Source organism: Sinohyriopsis cumingii, chromosome 18, assembly GCF_028554795.1.
Source record: "Sinohyriopsis cumingii isolate HCF-2022 chromosome 18, ASM2855479v2, whole genome shotgun sequence".
Taxonomy (NCBI): domain Eukaryota; kingdom Metazoa; phylum Mollusca; class Bivalvia; order Unionida; family Unionidae; genus Sinohyriopsis; species Sinohyriopsis cumingii.
This window is the reverse complement of record NC_142978.1, coordinates 70,766,550-70,787,173: the sequence shown is the minus strand read 5'-3', so window position 1 is coordinate 70,787,173 and position 20,624 is coordinate 70,766,550. Positions and strand designations below refer to the sequence as shown.

The 20,624-nt window shown below is 35.7% G+C and overlaps 1 protein-coding gene across 1 annotated transcript in view; it reads right to left on the bottom strand.

Annotated features, from left to right (window-relative positions):
* The window catches only part of LOC149776932 (sodium/potassium-transporting ATPase subunit beta-2-like), a 72,319-nt gene that overhangs the window by 29,480 nt on the left and 22,215 nt on the right, over positions 1–20,624 (bottom strand). The window contains exons 2-4 of the mRNA XM_089941653.1: positions 11,952–12,092; positions 8,056–8,166; positions 340–533 (exon numbers count right to left, since the gene is read on the bottom strand). Coding sequence (XP_089797779.1) covers positions 340–533; positions 8,056–8,166; positions 11,952–12,033 — 387 coding nt within the window. The 5' untranslated portion in view covers positions 12,034–12,092. The remainder of the gene's footprint in view (positions 1–339; positions 534–8,055; positions 8,167–11,951; positions 12,093–20,624) is intronic.

Here is a 20,624-nt window from a genome sequence, read left to right as displayed (position 1 = left end):
CACTGCCTTAGGCAACAAGACAAACTTGGGCAAAAACTCTTAACAAAAATTGTGGAAGCCGAGATTTGTTATGTGCATCTTCAGTTAATGATCATAATGTTTGACCTGTGTTATGGCAATCTGCCAAAACTGAAGGATTGATAGTACGTAAAAGATTCTGTGCTGATGAAGGAAGATGAATGAAAGAACGGATCAACGCAAAGTGTGCTACTGTGCTGGTGACTCCATCCTATACACCCCTGCAGGGGAATAATTAGGTTATTCCTATTAATGTTAGTAATAAAAGCCCCAAAATTCTGAGAGTATGGGTTCCACATACCCAAGGTATGTTCCTCTTACCTTGTTTATCTTCAAGAGAACGCAAGGCAGTCCATCTTCTAATCCGAATCCCTGCTGCTTGATGCAGTCAGCACCTAACTGCAAGACATCAAATCGGCAGGCTTTGTCCCAGTCCTCTGGATTGCGAAACCCATCGACTGATTCACAGTCAATCAATGAACCAGTTTCAGAACGCTGCATGTCATTTTCATAGACTGTAATACACAATTGCTGCTTGAGTTAGGACAAATTCCATAATACTGTAACAAACAAGCTAGTGTTGAGACATTACATTTCGATTCTACAACTTCTTGCTACATTTTTATTTAAGTGACTTTCTTTCAATTTTGTTTTTGCTATGCATAACCACATTTCTGCATGGTACACATAGCAACAGGCTTGGAAAAATATATATATATATATATATATATATATATATATATCACAATACCTTTTTGTCCATTAAATACAGTTCCCTTAAAATTTGCATATTTTAAACCATAGTAGGGGAAGCAACATTTTACACGTATGATCCATCCTGTTCTGTTCTCTTGTTTTGGAGTCAGTAAAATTGTAACAATATACTGTATGCCCTATTTTAATTAGCTAATTTAAGAATGATGATAGAACAAGACATGTTTTGTTTTACTGTTCTTCCTTCAATGGTTTAAAGAGTGTTGCAACAGTGCAGCCTCGAGTAACTAATGTGCAACAAAACATATAAATGTTAATGCTGTCATTTCACAATAAATATAACACATTTTGGAAACTGTCATGAATAAAAAAATTTCAGTGAATATTTCCAACAGAATTTATTCTCGTCTTCAGAAATGGATTGCTCCAGTGGCCTAGTGGTTAGAGCATCTGCCTTGAATGTGGGAGGTTGTGGGTTTGATTTCTGCCGAGTCATACCAAAGATTTATAAAAATGGTACTAACAGTTGCCTGAACTTGGCACTCAGCATTAGGAGGTTAGTGTTAGGACTGGTTAGCCTGCTGTCAGGATAATGTGACATGGTGGGACATCATGCTACATATCTGCGGCATGATGCCCCAGTGCTATACATCACTATGAACTGTTACATTACAGACATCGTAGTGATATGACTGAAAAATAGTTAAAGCTATGTTAAAAATTCCAAATCACACATACACTTCTAAAATGCATGTAAATGACAATGTATTATTAATTTCTCCTTGACCAATAACAGAATATTGGCTAAACTTAAAAGCAAAGTTAGAAATCACCTAGTTAGAACACAAGAATAAGGATAAGGAGCTTTCAAGAAAATCTGAATTATCACAAGCTAAGAGAGAGGGAGCAAAATTCCAGCTCAAGAGACCCAACACGGCCCACATTTTTGAGGACAATAAAGATATTATGAACAGGTATTTACACAGTTTATGTGCCAGTGTCCAGAAGTGGAGGAAGGATATTAAATCTCTCTATCTCAACACATGAATAAAAGGTAAAAAAGAACTGGCTACATGCTTGTGTCTCCAACATAACGCTAAATTATGACACAAATAGAAGGGCACTCGTTAAGACATAGGAGCCTCAGTTTGCAAGGATTATGCAAAAAATGTAAGCAATGTAAACTCAAGAGAGACAAAACAACCACCGAGTTTATAGTGATCAGGACTGGAGATTATTTACAATGGAGGGGTTGAAGATAGAAAAAATACATTTGAGGGTCATACAGACAATTTAATTATATACAGAAAAGTTGTTAACCTCTTGTGATAAGGAGTTGTTCATTTTTCTAAAGGGAGATATCCTTCACAAATATCTTTGATATGACTACAATTTAGGCAAATTATTTTTCAATCAAGTAAAAGTGCAAATCACAAGGATAAGCAATGTTACACATGTAAAGTGTGGGGCCATATCTTGCCCAACTGTCCAAAATGAAAGAGGTTTGTCTGATTAGTAGTGGTACCTGTGACAAGCATGATGAGTTTTGGAAACTAAAAAAGCAAATATGGTATATGAATCCATGGCACATGCGAAGATCGGTTGTGATCTCATTCAATCATCTGGCACTTTCATTTTCCTAACGGCAAGAGTACCAACAGCTTGAGGTGCCACCAATTCTCAAGAGGTTACAGTCTTTCATAACAATGTGTGTACAGGTGTCATGGTAATATAGAGTCTTGCTTGGGATGACCAAAAATGCATGGTTGGAAATACCCATGTATGTTCTGAAATCCAACAATTAATCACTTTCCCATTGCAATAATAGAAATTGAGACAAATTTCATGACCCGAACCATCAAAAATATTGTGTATGGACAATCCCATACATGACTTCACATTTGGAAATGTTGAGGTATCAAGACTTCCAACTAAGTCATATTTTCGATCTCCCATTATACAAGCGGCCAAAACTAGGTCACAGGTACAGATGGGGAAACAGCTGCTCAACATTTAAAGTTCCAGAAGCCATTACTGATTCCTTGCAAATGAATTTATGCATTAGCAAGGAGATGATGCTCCCTTGAGTACAACCACAATGAAAGTTGTAGTCGATATCATGAAGCACTGTAAAAGTTGAAGAAGCTCTAAAGTTCAATAAATTTAAAAAGGAAGGACTCCTGAATATGGAATTTACTAAGTCAGATAGTACTAAGTTCGTCCAACTGGTAGTCCCTCAGAAATTCAGGTCCCAATTGTTCTCACCATGAGTCTAGTGTTTAATCAAAGAAAAGTCAAGTTATGAACTAAAATTAGACCCCAGTATAAAATATCCCCTAGAGTGCCCCAAGAATGTGGGGGATAATAACAAATAGATAAGGATTGTGCCTGTCTGGATACCTGAAGATTTTGAGTATGTATTGAGATATATTCATAGACAGAACAAACCATACTGGGTTAATAAACATGAAAAAAACTTAAGAACCTCAGAGCCAGTCAGAATTAAAAAAATATCCAGAATCCATTAATATACAGAAGATGATTCATAATGAAGCATTATTAGTAAAATGCTTGACCTGGGAGTGATTGAACCCTCAAACTCCCCATTTTCATCGACTGAATAAAATCACCATGTTTGATGATGAACCGATGCCAGATGACGAAGGATTTTTTAAAAAATTGGCAGGGCACCAATACATTTCAAAGTTGGATCTCACCAACAGATATTGGCAAGTGTCCATCGACGACAATGACAGCACATTAACAGCTAGTACTGGAAACTCACAAAGTTCTATACCAGTTTAAAGTTATGCCCTTCAGTTTGTTCAATGCTAGTGTGTTGTGCATGCATCTTTTGCCCAATTTCTTCAAAGACATGGAGAACAAAGTATTCTTAATGATATGAGAAGTACATATCAACCTGTTGGGCAAACTACACTAGGCCAATCTCACCACACTATCCTGGAGTCAGGGCTGGCGCCAGACCCGGCCAGACTATCTGGCGCCCTAGGCAAGGTTAGATTCTGGTGCCAACCACCCACCCCCCGGAAAATATCAATTTCAGAATTTATAAACAATAATTTTGTTTAAAAAATACGCCCCTTGAAATCAGCGTCCTAGGCGGCTGCCTAGTTTACCTATATGGTAGCGCTGGCCCTGCCTGGAGTAGTATACCATATTCTTAATAGGAACGACTAGGTCATCAAGTAAGCTGGTCATATTAGTTAAAACCCCACCCAAACAAAACTGAGGAGATCAGAGATGATTTTAGGCCAGAAACCATGAAAAAGATTTGATCATTCCTTAGTTTGATGGAGTTTTACAGGAAATTTGTTCTGAGTTTTACAGCTATAGCTAGTCTTCTGACAGACTTTAACCAAGAAAAGGCAATCCAATAATGTTTCTTAGGACTGATGCCATGAAAGATATTTTAATGCTCTTAAGATAAATTAATCAGTGCACCAATCCTAAAGTTGCCAAGCTGAACAATGAGCTCTGATGTGATCAACCAATGATTAATAGTGTTGCTGCAAAGCAAGAGGGAGTAAAGTTGCCCATTACATATGTTAAAAGAAATTTGCAGCCTAGGAGCAAAACTACTCCGTAATTGAAAAGGAATGCCTAGTGCTGTTGTGGGGGACAGACGCATTTCACCCATATATTTCGGAAGGGAATTTTGCCCTTGAATTAGAACCACCATCTTCACATGTATTTGAACAAGGCAAAGGTTACCAACACAATAATAATGTGCTGGACATTGACTTTAGTTATATTATTTCCAGACCTTTTTTATGGAGCAACTAGAAACCATCAGAAGTCTTTTGCTGACCAAATATCAATATAATATTCCATTCTGAAGGAGCAGATAGCCATAGCAAGATTTTCAAGATGACCACTAAGGCTGTCATCCTGGAGGTCAGTCTGGCACTATTTTCAATTAGGACCAACAACATATTGCAGGAATTCTTTTGGCGAATACGCCATGTTGATATGACCATCCACCAAAAAGAAAATAACAATATAATTATCCACTAAGAAGGAGTAATGATAATGATACGAGTCTATGCTGAGCCTCTTAAAATAAGTAACAGAAAAGAGTGAAGACAACAAGTTTTGTAAAATTTAACAAAGTAAGTTATTTCCCTAGAATAAAAGTGAAAAAAAAATGGGAAAAATAACCTACAGTATTTCAAAATAAATACAAAAATAGTCTAAGAATTAAAAAAATATAAGTATTAGTAATAAACTGTCCTAAATGAAACTGAGTTTGAGTCACAATGGAATCTAAAATGGAAGGCAGTGACATCTGTTGTAACCTTCAAAATATGGATGGGTCAACAGTTTCTTGTTGAATCACAGAAAATATTTTTTCAATTTTGAATTCAGTATAACTTCCAGTAAATGTCTTTATCCAAAAGTTCTGTAGGAGCACTTATATATTCCCAGGGAAAATAATCACTTGAAATTCAATAATTTGAAGAAAATAAAAACTCAGCCCAAAATGGACACAATAAAAAACAACTTAACATAACATAGTTCTCTGCTTGACCTCGAGGCACATTAGCATTTTCTAAAAACAACCATTACCTAATGGAATATAACTTTCTAGAATGATCTTTGTTTAGTTAAAACATAATAACCTATTGAATTTCCTTTGGAATCTCCAAAACCCTGACCCAAATCAACATGTTTACCTGAATAATAATTTGGTTAATTAGCTCAATAGAGAATAAAGAAACTATTTCAAGTTGTTTACTAAAACTATCACTGATTTTAAAACAAGATTAGGAACTAGATTCAATGTTTCTATTATCAGTTGTTTATCAATAATATAAAAAATAACAGGTCAAACAGAACTGAACTGAATTTCTGGACAATGTCAAATCCAGTAAATAAAGTTACATTACAATAGCATGTAATGGAATAAAAAAATTAAAACTAACAAGCAAATTATTAAATTAAATATACATAACAATAACAAGATTTAAACATGATTATTGTACCAACCACCCAGTATTTTCGAGCAGCACCATTTTCAATAAAGCCAACAAAACCTTCAAATTATACTTATGAAGTTTCGAGGCAATTATCTGTAGCAGTGATAACAAACATGTGCTTATGACGAATGACAGGACGGGGAAAATGCCACCACATAAGCTATAGACTAAAACACTTCTGTGAAGGCAAGAATATTCCTCAGGTCATCTACTTACGACCAAAACAAAGTGTGTAAAATTTCCTTAACTTTTTAGGTAAAGGATTATGGGGGTAAAAAACATATGTAAAGAATTTCTTGCCTTATAAGTCACAACTCTTAGCAACAATTGATGGTTATGCTAGTAATTCTTAACAGTGCACCAGTTGTAGAAGCAGGGCTTGGGAGAAGCACTTATCCACTAATCTGTCCTGTCCTGGTACTTGGGTGCGCTGAGTAAAACATTACTACATACTCATTCCTGGATCGAGTAGATGCAGAATCGCATCCTGAGAATAAAGCTGAATGCATTTTCATTCCTTAACAAGTGCCAAAGTTCAGCATCCTTACCATATTAACATTTGGCATGTGTGAGCTATAAATAACTTCCAAATCTTCCTACTTGTCACTCTGGAACATGTTGCAAAGAAATTGACTTATTTTTACATAAACAAATGATACTAAAATGGAAATTACTCTGAATATTTTGTATTGTGGATGTATGCTAAGCCCTCAATTTCGTAAAAGTGTTTGCAATAATGGCAACACTTTCAGTAACTTCAGATTTGTTTTAATGTGGAAAAAGATTCCAATTCAGTAAACTGTCTGATGTTTATGATGCAGACCTCTTAGAAGGAAAGAGGCAGAGAAATGTAAAATTTATATACTTTTTCATTTGGTCAGGCAATGTTTCAGTTGCTGCTGGTTACCATTTCTTTCAAGACAGAAGCTATATTGATACATTGTCATGTCAAAGAATGCAAAAACTTTTCACAAGAACAATGTTGCTAAATAACATATGAAAAGAGTATTTTAAGTGCCTCAATCATGCCTATATATCTTCTGATCTATTTATACTGCAGATTTCAGGGATACAGCTGTTTGGTTGACATCAAGTTGGAATAATGACTGCAAATGTTACAGTTCTACTGAGCAATCAGCAGCCTTCCTTTTTATCGAGCCCATGCATAGCTCTCTAGAATTAAGGTTTGACCACAATGGATCATTGAGTCCAAAGGTTTGTAGAAATTGAGACAGTTGGAATTTTTCTTTCAGATGCTAGTTACTGACTTTCGTCTTCTGAAAAGTAACTGCATATGTTTATAAATACATGCTGGCATCATTGCTTTGTCACTACAATTACTAATAAAGTCATACAGTCTTGACAATACTGGCAATCTGGGGCAATAATAACAAAGTCGGACAAGATGATAATCATAAAATGTTAACATCATTCTTTTGCATATCTAACTCATAAAAATATGATGTAACTCATACTGAAAATAAAACACCTTGAATACTAAAGGGTCTTGCTGTAAATGTGAATACAATAATAGTAATAATGAGGACTTTGTATAGCGCCTAATCTTTAGAAGCTCTAAGCGCTTTACAACATTAGACAACACCTATAACAAAAAACATATATAATGATATGATTACAAAAACAAACACCATGAAATTAGAAAACATAAAAAGCATGCTGAAAATATTTAAGGTAGGAAACATTATTAGGTCTTTAAGTGTGTTCTTGCTGTCGAAATAAGTGAGTTTTAAGAGCACTCTTGAATGGGATCACCGTGTCTTTGTGTCTAAGTTCAGTGGGTAATTCATTCCACATTGCTGGGTCTGGTATGCGAAAGAATGCTGTCCATATGACTTTGTTTTCATAGTGGGAATAATGAGTATACGATTGTCAGAAGAGGCTGAACTATGAAACCATGGGCTATAAGTGTCAAGTTCTCACATTCTACTAGTATGAATAATTTTAAACATAAATACTGGATATTATATCCTGACAATCAACCAATAATTTTATTTATGAGGTATAAACTGTCTTAATACATTTTCATTCCAATATTGGGTATCATAAGGCCATTTAAAGACAATAAATCTAGGGTATCCATTTAAGAACAGGCTTAAAGACAAAATAATGTTTCCTTGCCTTAAATATTTTTAACATGTTTTCTGTTTTCTAATTTCATTGTGTTTGTTTTTGCAGTCATATCATTATATATGTGTTGTCCAGTGTTTGCAAAGCACTTAGAGCTTCTAAATATTAGGCGCTATACAAATTCCTCATTATTATTATTATAATTAAATGCACCATAGCAAGCTGTTGTATTACTTACAAGCTAGAAATCCCTGTACATTGTCTTGATGATGTTGAAAAGATGAAGGTTTGGCCTTGTTGAGGCGAATGAGAGTGGTACCAACATCAGCTAAAGGCCGCATCCCTAGTCCTGAAATCACAAGCATCAAAAACTGAACAGGGCAATAAAAACAAATGAATGGAAAGTTATTTGGAATTACACCCTGTCTCTCAACAATTCACGCCTACCAATGAATGGAAAGTTATTTGGAATTACACCCTGTCTCTCAACAATTCACGCCTACCAATGATGGAGAGTTATTTGGAATTACACCCTGTCTCTCAACAATTCACGCCTACCAATGATGGAGAGTTATTTGGAATTACACCCTGTCTCTCAAAAATTCACGCCTACCAATGATGGAAAGTTATTTGGAATTACACCCTGTCTCTCAACAATTCACGCCTACCAATGATGGAGAGTTATTTAGAATTACACCCTGTCTCTCAACAATTCATGCCTACCAATGATGGAGAGTTATTTAGAATTACACCCTGTCTCTCAACAATTCATACCTACCAATGATGGAGAGTTATTTGGAATTACACCCTGTCTCTCAACAATTCACACCTACCAATGATGGAGAGTTATTTGGAATTACACCCACCAATGATGGAGAGTTGTTTGGAATTACACCCTGTCTCTCAACAATTCATGCCCACCAATGATGGAGAGTTGTTTGGAATTACACCCTGTCTCTCAACAATTCACGCCCACCAATGATGGAGAGTTGTTTGGAATTACACCCTGTCTCTCAACAATTTACGTCTACCAATGATGGAGAGTTATTTAGAATTACTCCCTGTCTCTCAACAATTCACGCCCACCAATGATGGAGAGTTGTTTGGAATTGCACCCTGTCTCTCAACAATTCACGCCTACCAATGATGGAGAGTTGTTTGGAATTACACCCCGTCTCTCAACAATTCACGCCCACCAATGATGGAGAGTTGTTTGGAATTGCACCCTGTCTCTCAACAATTCACGCCTACCAATGATGGAGAGTTATTTGGAATTACACCCTGTCTCTCAACAATTCACGCCTACCAATGATGGAGAGTTGTTTGGAATTACACCCTGTCTCTCAACAATTCACGCCTACCAAAGATGGAGAGTTGTTTGGAATTACACCCTGTCTCTCAACAATTCACGCCTACCAATGATGGAGAGTTGTTTGGAATTACACCCTGTCTCTCAACAATTCACGCCTACCAATGATGGAGAGTTGTTTGGAATTACACCCTGTCTCTCAACAATTCATGCCTACCAATGATGGAGATTAGGCTACAGCAGTAACAAGATTTTCAAGATGGCTACTCTTACAGCCATATTGTCTGTATGATTGAAACATTTTCATTTAGGACCAACCAGAAAGCCCAAAAAGTCATCTGATGAAAATCTATCATAGATAAGACCTTCCATTTAAAAGTAAACATAATAAGGCATTCAAGATGGCCGTTACAAAGGTAACAACATAGCGATTTTCATTATGGAGTAGTGCAATATTATCAAAAGTGTTTTGGTGTAAATCCGGACCTGCCAACTCTATAGAGACCTCTTCAGTAATGCAGGTAGTATATTTCTGTATGTTAGAACAATATATTTTCAGTAAGGTGTAATGAAATATGAACACCCTTTGTCAAGTTGGAAAGCACACATCTGAAGCTCTCTGAATGTGGTAAGATGCTGCAAAGGCAATATGTTCAACTAAAAATAGCATCAAGTAATATTTGATCCTAATGGCTAGCTCTAATCCATTTTTAGAAACTGACCTCTAAAACTCATCAAGGTCCTTACTAGATCTCTCAACTCGAAGCAATCTTTAGATTATGGGCTTTTTATTCATTCTCTTGGCAACAGCAATCATCTCTCCTTCCATAATCAGTACTTAAATGGAACTGTCCCATCTTTCGGTATTGTTTCAATTTCATTGATGTAATATTTATCTCTTACTATTGTACTAAATTACATACCTTCCTGGGATGGACATTCCCTCTTCCCTTAAGTATAAACTAGAAGGCATTCAAACACCGAATGTTCTCTGCATCACAGGATCATATGCATCAACCATCCTAAGCTTTTAGGGACACATATTACTTGCAGGACATCAGAGTGGAGTGGGACTCTATGTTTATAGCAACAGGTAAATAGTCTATAGCATTGTAATTACTTTTACCCCAAAAGATCAACATTTTTATACCAGTAATATGTTACTCGTCAATACTGCATTGCCAAAATTTGAAGAGCAGTGGGAGGCTGATGACATCAAAAACTTGTACATTAGAAAAGGATATACAATTGTACTTGCCCATAAGGTAAGAACAACCACACAGTATTTTTGTTCACTGCATATTATATGCATATGAACCGCAAATAACTTTTAAACAATTTCAGATAGAAAATATAAAAGAAATAATTTTATGCTAAAGATGACCTCAGCTAATTTAACAATGTGGATTATTTAATTTCCAGCAATTACATTTTGTTATATTTAATATTACCAAATTTAACCTTTTTTAATGTGGTAAATATCAAAACCTATAGTTAATAATAATAATAATAATAATAATAATAATAAACAACTTCATCATTACAGATACAAGATGTAAATGAATATGATTTTATTCCCTCTTATTATAAATTTTCATACAATATCAATGCTCAGATAATGTTTTTTTTTGTTTTACCAAAATGGGGGGGGGGGGCGAGTGACCGAGTGGTCTAAAGCGCTCTCCATTACGGATCACTGCCATCTCACCTCTGTCTGCGTAGGTTCGAGTCTTGAATTTGGCCAGTATGGGTATGTGAGAAAGCTTGCCAGTAGCTTCAAGTGGGTCGGTGGTTCTTTCCTGGGTTCTTCCTCCACCATTAATACTGGCTGCCATGTATAGCCTATTGTGTGCTGAAAAATGGCGTTAAACCCTACAACAACAACCAAAATGGGAGAAAAAGCAGCCATTATTGATAAAACTCCATTATTCTGAAGCTTTTGTTTATCATCATGTATATTATGTGTCCCTTTTGTTATTACTCTAAGTGTTGTTGTGAATAGTGTGAAATAGTATCATTATTATAATTTATTATTACTATTATCTGCTGCCAGAAGAAACAAATCATTGGCAGTTCTTTTTATACTAAATAAACACTTAAAATGTATATAATTATTGTTTTCCGAGAGAGAGAGAGAGAGAGAGAGAGAAAGAGAGAGAGAGAGCCATCCCATTCTGTCAACATTCTATAATGATTTAGAGTTCATGACTTTTCCTCTTTTTTTTAATGAAAAGTAAGAGAAATCATATAATAAAATAAAACATGAAAAGTTGTTTTCTGCAACTGTCCCCTATATACAGGTAAAACACACCATGAGTCCTGACCTTTTATATAATTATGTCATGTCATTGACTGTCCCCTATAAACAGGTTAAACACACCATGAGTCCTGACCTTTTATATAATTCTGTCATGTCACTGACTGTTCCCTATATACAGGTTAAACAAACCATGAGTCCTGACCTTTTATATAATTCTGTCATGTCATTGACTGTCCCCTATATACAGGTTCCAATGTAATCTCATAGCACTAGGTTTTCAGGCAAATCTCTAAATAAATTTATTACCCTCTTCATACTTCGTAGTCTCAGAGCTTTGTGACTAATACTGTATTTGGTGTATATATAAGCTATCAAAGCAAGAAAGCAGAAGACCGTCACAAGGATGCCAGGCCTACAAAAATAAAAAATGTACTGTCTTTAAGAACTTCAGATGAAAATGCTGCATTTCATTGGCACGCTCAAGGTTTTGTCAGGCAGAGTTAGATAATTTATTTTGATAAACTTGGAGTTTATGGAATTAGGAAACATATTTAACAACTGTTACCTGGACCTTGTCTTAGTATGGAATCTGCACCTCTCAGGCGTGGAACATTCCAGTCCAGGGTGTAATAAAACACCACCATCATGGAAGCAAAAAATCCTGCCAGACATAAGTAAAAGACCAGGTAGAAAAGACAAATCTGACCTGTAACAGAAAAAGAATAATCAGCACTTAATAATTATCTGCAAATAAAAATATATGTTCCAACTAAGATGAAATTTCAGTACCTTCTGCCAAATGATTTTAAACATATAATATTAATTTCAACTTTTCATAATGAAAATCTGGAGAAAACAACTTTCAATGAATTAGACACAACACCAATTACATATATTTACTTTTGTCATAGAGACTTCAGAGTCACTAGCAAACAATAAACTCCATGAATTTTATGACTTACCACTTCCCTGCCTTGTACAGAGATATACATTATGGTTTACCTTCAGATCACCCTGGCCTTGCATGAATGTGAAAATGTACATCTTAAGGGTTCTACAATATAAGTATGGCAGCTTTCACTCTGGTGGTTTTGGCCTTATGACCATGCTATTCAAAAACCTCAAAACTAAAATATTAAACAAGATTCAAATTACCTTGACCTTACCAAAGGGTCGGAGGGTATGTTGTGGTTAAAGAGCAAAACTTCCTGATAATACGATACAGGTATGACAAGAGGCTGTGCCAGGCTCTGGGACTTATCTTACAACCATACAGAACAAGAATACTATTAATGCTACATTGCTCATCTGCCACAAGTTTAATACATCTGTGAAGACACTACGAATGTATGGTTGATACTGGACATTATTGTATGATCTGGAAACTTCTGGTCCAAGCATGTCATCTTCAACAAAAGCTAAAGCTGTTCATTATTTACAGGTCATTATTTACTTATTGGATTTAATATGACCATGAACTTTATTGCACTAACCTAGCCTCCCATACAGTTTGGTCAAGAACATACTCTGAAAAACTTTACATTGCAAAACCCATTTTTATTTTAGCTACATTGCCCTTGAACTTTCAACTTCTTATTCTATTACCCTAAATCAACAGGTCTCTTCCATACCTTAAGTTCAAGCCCTACAGAAACTCTAGTCCTGACACATGCCCTAGAATTAATCTTCCTTGCAAGAAACAGTTTTCTTCCTTTAGTCCTTGACCCTGACCTTTAACCTTTTGACCCAAAAACTAACTGGCTTCTCGCTTACAAAATGTGCAAGTCATCTGGAAACTTTTTGAAAGTTTATTATCAAGAACTAAAACTTTTGTTAAAAAGAAATCTTTCTGCCAGGGATCTGAGCTTTCACCCTACTTACCCAAAATCAAAAATTTTCTTCTCTAACCTAGGCATGAGACATCCACAAAGTATAGATTCATTTTGTTTGTGATTTAGGGCAAATCAGCACAAGTAGGTTATTTAGTGCCAAGGCAATTGGGGTTAAGTATTTTACCGAAAAGGACAATTCAAGCTCGGTAGCTGACCCAAGCTGGTCCAATGGTAGGATTCAAACCCACATATTTTTGGTCCCAAGTCCAGCACACTAACCATTAAGTCACTGCAACTTGTTGAAGTTTGCTCCAGGCCTGAGATGTAAACTAATGTTATTTAGCAAAGATTTTTTCTTTCTTTCAGTCAGGGCCCTGAGTGGCCAAGTGGTCTAAAGCGTTCACCATTAGGGATCACTGCCACCTCACCTCTGCATGGGTTTGAGTCTCAGGTTCAGCCAATGTGGGTTACTCTGTGAGAAAGTTTGCCAGTAGCTTCTCATGGATTGGTGGTTCTTTTCCATGGTTCTTCCTGTACTGGCTGCCATGTATAGCCTATCTTGTGCTGAAAAATGGCGTTAAATGCTACAACAACAAATCTTTCATTTCATTAACCTTGACTTTTAGACCAATATTTCAAAAAAGTTTTTCCTCACCCCTGTTTGGTAACTACTCAATGTAGAGAGCTTGAATTCTTGTACAGAATATATTTGTGTCTTTCAGTTGGCGGCCTTGCCCTTTGCCACCCAAATGGATAGGCTTCTTTCTAATTCCAAGTGCAAGCCATCCATAGAATCTGAGAACTATAAATGCTGGACAGCAACATTATTATGTGGAACAAAAACTGGTATAGACATAATAACGTATCTTCCAGCTTGTATACAAATTTACTGAACAATTATGCATCTTTTTTTCAAACCAAAGTGTTGTTCAGTAGGTGCAGTTTCACGTAACTTACGTTGCCAATAACTTCCAACTCAATTCCTCTCACAATTCACTTTAGTCACCACAGGTAGGGCAAATGAACAGATACACATGCAAATCATAAATACTGTCTCCATGCTTGGTTTGGTTATGTATTTCAAATGAATTATTCCATTTGCAATAAGTAACCAACTCGTGTTAATTGATGTCTCGTTAAGCATTAAACAAAACCAAACAACATGCAGATCTCCTTACACATTACAAGATTTAAAAGGTATTATTTGTAGTGATTTTTAATTTATATTTTCTGTACACAAACTGCATCTACCTTTATCACAGTCTGCATATATTTTAGCTGTGGTTAATGTTTCTTATCCAGATTTTGCTTGGAATCTGTATTTGACTTACATTTTTCTGTATACTTTCTTAATCAAATTAACCGCTCCGGTGCCTAGTGGTTAGAGCATCTGCCTCAGATGCGGGATTTCATGGGTTCAATCCTTGGCCGAGTTATACCAGACTTGCAAAAATGGTACTAACAGCTGCCTCGCTTGGCATTCAGCATTAAGAGGTTAGTGTTAGGACTGGTCAGCCTGGTGTCAGGATAATGTGACTGGGTGGGAGATCATGCTACATGTCTGCGGCATGATGCCCCAGTGCTAGACATCACTATAAACTGCCAAACTGCAGACATTGTAGCGATATGACTGAAAATATGTTAAAGATACCTTAAAAATCAAAATCACATCACATAAATCTTAATCAAATTATCACATCAATGAAAAGACCTGAGAACAGTGGAAAAAATTTAATATTTTATTTCCAATATTTAGATCTGAGATAAGATTGGTATAAAGCTATGACTGAAGGAGACAATATTAACTAACATCTACATTCTACTCCGCACTGAGGTGCTCTACGCCCATACATCTTTAAAGGGATTTGATTGTTTATGAATTTGAATCTTCAAATTCAATATTAGCCAGAACTGAATGACTTAAAAACAATGCCTGAATCTGATAACTGTATTTACTCAGCAACATTTGTGGGTTCATCACATGCCTTTCTTAATTACATTATATATTTTGGCTATATGACATCAAAAGAATACAGCAGAAATCTATACTTTGCAATAAATTGTAAATGCCTATAGTACCTAGATTACCTTATCATAACTGCTAAAAGATATCGACATTCCTTTAAAGCTGAACAGATGGATAAATCATTTATTTAACTGTCAATCAGTCACAACTACTTTTTCATCAAAAACAAGAAATGAGTAATGTTTGCAATTGTGCTATGGTCAGTTGCCAGTATCAGTCAGGTAAAGCCTAAACAACTATACTGGTGTTATCTCCCTTCACACTGTAATAAGGTCACACAATACAAGACAAACAGATATAAAGTAAAAACTAACTATATCTGCTATATCTATCTACCTGGCTGATTTGGAACAACCACGTATGTATTCAGAGATGGCGCTGGGCTTCACCAATATTGCAAACTGTGATTTTTTTTTCTTCTTACTGGTGACAATATACTCCATTTGGTGATTATTTTTTACAACAATTTTTGGTTGTTTAATCTTGGGTTTGGAGTGGAGAAACTCAAATGCACCATGACAGGATGACATAAACTTGGATGCATAATACACTGGAATCTATCTATTGCAACATGAACAAATCCTTTGCTCATTTTAAAAGCACATTTTTACATCATAATCCGCTTAGGTAGACACCTGGCCTGGGTATTGTATGCATGAGATACACTGAGACAATCATGCTACCGGATTAGCTACCCTTGATCAACCTCTTAATGGGGAGTAGGAATGACTGCAATCGACCACATGACCATCTTTTTTGCTTCTTCTGTTGTTTTTGTTTTATCTTGTTTTTTTTTTCATAAAAAAATGCACAAAAAATAGTTTTGTTGTAAATTGATTACTTTTTAAACTCTTATTGTTATGTATAAATACTAAGCAAATAAAACAAAAAAAACAGTGTCAATTAATGTCCTACATTTATTTGATGTTACCGCCGCAATAGCAAACCAGCAGTTGTTTGGTCCCCAAAAGTTTGAATTTAGCGGTGACATCAATACATGTGCACCTATTATCAAAGCATGCCTGGAGGTACATTCTTCAATAAAAAGAAAGTACCGTTCATCAAAGGAAGTCTGCACCAAACTTAAATAAAAGCAATGGAATCTGACTGAATTTTGCCTTTTCCAAAGTGATTGGAATACTTTTGTTGTGTAGTGAAAGTTTCTGCTTAACAGGAAAAATGTTTATGTATACAATCGCTACAAAAGACTGCATAAAATGCAAATTAAATGTCAAATCTTTTGAAACCATAGACGTTTATTAAACGTTTTTAGTTTGTTCACATGTTTCCTTTCCCTATTAACAACCTTGTCCCCTTGGTAACCTCGGCAAGATAATAGCTGTCTCCAGCTGACCAAAATCTAAGCTACTGGCAACAAAGAATATCTGATTATTTAGTGATTTGTGTTTGTTGACAATGGGATTTATATTACATGAGGACTAGAAAAGCTTCCATACGATTTTTTTTAACAGGATGAGAATGATACATAATTTTTCTAACATGTTATCAATACTTGAATTCATGGATTTTACATATACATATACATGTACAGTACTTTACAAATTATGGATTCTTCTACACAGTTGTAAGCTATCAATATACACTCTCATTGTAAATCCTACTCAATGAATGTTTCATTACATTTTGTGGAAACTGTCCCAGTGGAAACTGTCCCAGTGGTTAAGGAAAAGCAGCAATAAGAAATTTGTGCTACAGATGCCATACAAAAGGCTATTACCTAAATTACCAGAACAGCTAAGTGGACTAAACGTTAAAATGAGCATAGTTAGTTCAAAACCAATAAAAATTAACATTAAAAAGACACTTAGCTGTGAGTTCTGGTCACAGTCATTACAACAGACTGGTAAGGAAGTCTAAAATAATAAAGAAAAGAAACAAAAAATGTCATCTGTAAAAGAAAAAACAGAAATCATTTGCATTGGTCACACTTAAATGTCATCCACTCTCAAGTCCACAATAACGTACAGAAAACATTATAAGAGTTCGCATTTTGAAATTCCGTTTGGGACGTTGTTCCAGATATTGGAGTGTAGCCAACACAAATTAAGCATCACTGACCTACATTTCTGTCCTCACCATAGGTAGATCCAAAATTACTACCATACCTGAAATTATAATGACAATTTTTCTTTGTGCGAGATCTGAAAGTTATTCCAGGATACCATACCAAACATAATTATATAAAACTCCAAAGAAAAGGTTCAAAGTGACTTATATGGTGTGCCTTATAGGCAATTCATCATAAACAATTTTTATGATGCGATTTTAATCTTGCCTTTGTAAGCAATTCATCAAAATAGATATGGATTCATCACAGATACAGGTAGCTCATCATATATATTATTATAGGGTGTGTTGGGAATCATGCTGTTGTAAGCAATTCATCAAAATGGATACGGAGTCCTCATAAAGAGATCGTAGTTTAATTTCTTCTCTCATCTTATTGCAAAATTTCATGCTAAATGATAGTTTTAATGTTATACCTTACATGTATTATAAATGAATAGTTTATCTTCAATGTACGAATCTATTGTTCTGATATTTGTGATTCATGATTGTATCAGTTTCTTTTCCTATAAATGTTTGCATTTATGTAATGTGATGGCAAGCACACTTGCTGCAGCCCCCAACCCCCATCATGACAATTATTTCATGGAAAATTATTATAGACTAATAATTAGGGTCAGCATTACAAATTAGGTAAACTTTAAGGGTGGTCAGGTTAAAGCTTTTTTCTTTTGACCTATTGCTGCTAACTGCATCAGTTGAAATGTCAGATCAAGAAGCGATGTGAAAACTATGATTACCTTTTACATTCTGAATGTCCTGGGTGACTGAATTTTTTAAGGCACTCACCTTTACAGATCACTCACAAATCTCAACTCTGTCCAGATGAGTTCGAATCTCGTCTTGACCAGCATGGGTATGTAAGAATGTTTGCTAATAGCTACCCATGGATCAATTGTTTATCCCGACTTCTACTTCCACCAAATACACTGGCTACCATGTATAGCCTTTCATGTGCTGAAATGTGGCACTAAACCCCACGAAACCAAACCATTCAAATTCTGCAGCAGAGCAAATTTAATTTATACATTTTGGCATGCATGGCCCCTTGATATAATGCACAACAAACACCAACATCCTTCATATAACTTGGTTTTTGGTCACTGAACCAATGACAGGCAACAGGTTTTTATTGCTATGTAATCTTCCCCAGACTTAAGTACATATTTAGGACTGTGATATACCTCTTTGTCTATGTATCTGTCCATCACAGAATCACATAAACTCTAGGATGAAACTTCAAGAAATATTGCCGCCATGTTACAATTGGGGTAACCAGGCCACCACTAATATATTGGCAATGGTCTGATAAACAAAAATTTCAATTACAATGCCATTTGCAAATAAATCAGAAATTTTTATTTTTAACCCACAAGATCACCACAATAATTTTTGTGATTCTGTCTTAATTAAACTGGTCACGCTTAAAGTAAAACAGAAGCCAGTTCAGTTTGTAATTCAACATTTATTATTCAATGACATCTTAAAGTTTCAGATAGATATTCAAGCTTCTTCAGGATGCTCTTGTTGAAAGATGCCACAGTTTGCTCTGCATCTGAGGAACCAACTTACTTTGTTTATATTACTTATCTCTCTACCATTATTTGCTGGATGATTGCATTGTGCAATTCCTAGAATTATGTTATTAAACCTTCTTGCGAACAGTTATATAAGTGGTCTACCCTACAGTTGAAAAGGTACTGGCTGATGCAGAGACCACTCTGTGACGACTGGCTGATGCAGTGATCATTCTGTGATGACTGGCCATTGCTGTCTGAACTGCCTGTCTGCCAGTATATTTTTCTCTACCTTTTCATGTGAATGGTCCCCTCCAAAGCTGTCTATCTGACAAGGTTGCTGCTGTTTTTCAGCACAAGAGACTATATATGGGTTCAGTAGACTCACTGGTAGAGGAAGAACCTGGAAAGACCCCGGTAAGAACCACATACACATGGGAAGCCACTGGCAGCTTTCTCACAAATCCAATCTGAAAAGGTTAGAGACTTCCAATGCAACAGAAGGGGCACAAGGTCCTCCTCTACACCTGATGTATGCCATGACCAACAGCGAAAATCATGCTTTATGAGACTGATACATCCCTTTAAGGCCAATGCAACAATTGACAGGGTTTAAAATTAACATTAGTACACTAGCCCAAGGCTTGATAATTTCCTGATGAATTAGTAATTTAGTAGTTTTCATACTTTCATCAGTCTGATGGCTAGTTATCAATAAGTTTCATTTGAATCATAAACTTGTGAAGGATTGGGGCAGTTTCAACAGGAATAAAAAAAAATTCCAGGTACTAGCTCTTCTGGCTAAAATTGAAATTTATTTTAAATTCTGGGCTTGAATGACTTGCTTTTCTATGTACCTGAATTGAAGAGCAATTTCCTAGTGATATCAAAAGCCCTGGAAGGCTACCTCCTCATGCTGTATGTGTCGGTAAGCACCAGATCCAGAATCCGAGGCATCCTGTTCAGGAATGAGTATGATCCTGGGACATGAATAGGAACTCAGGTTAGAAACCTGTCCAGATTTAGTTACTAACTCAGATGGTGACATAATCTGGATTCTGAAAAAATCTGAGGTGAAAAAGAGCGATTTGTAGCTTTTTATTTTCATCCTGAAGCTTGCGGGTTTTATTAACCTTTTCATTTCCACATGGTCTGTTTCTCTACAACTTTCTGTTTTAACTTTAAGCTTTCTATATTTTGAGCATGCTGTCTTCACTCAAACTCCTATAGTAGTTTTAAGCTCTGATTCTTAGACTAAGACTTCTTTCGCTTTCACTAGATTTTATTGATCAGTAATTCATATTCGCTTTATAAACTCAGATTTAAATGTTTTGTCATTAGAATTTGTACAACTTATTCTCCATAACATAGTAGGGCCCTGGGTGCTAAATGGTTTCAGGTACTCACCTTAAAATTCAGATGACTCACAACTCACTTCTATTGCCATGGGTTTGAGTCTTTGCTCGGCCATTACGTGCACAATATAAAAGATTGGTTATATCTTCTGGTGGGTTTTTGGTTCTTTCTAGGGTCTTCCCAAGTTTTTCCTCCACAAGATGTACTGGCCTCCATGCATTAAACCAAGCAATCCATAACATAGTTTTTGAACAGTGCCAGAATTGATGAAACTGTTTCGACTAGTGTTATGTATATTTAATTTGTATTATTTGTTGGCTTTTCTAAACGATTACGTTATATGCATATGAATTTTGCATTGACCTTCTCCAAAATCAAGTTCTTTGTGTTGTTGACCAGTTACATTTATTTTGTAAACA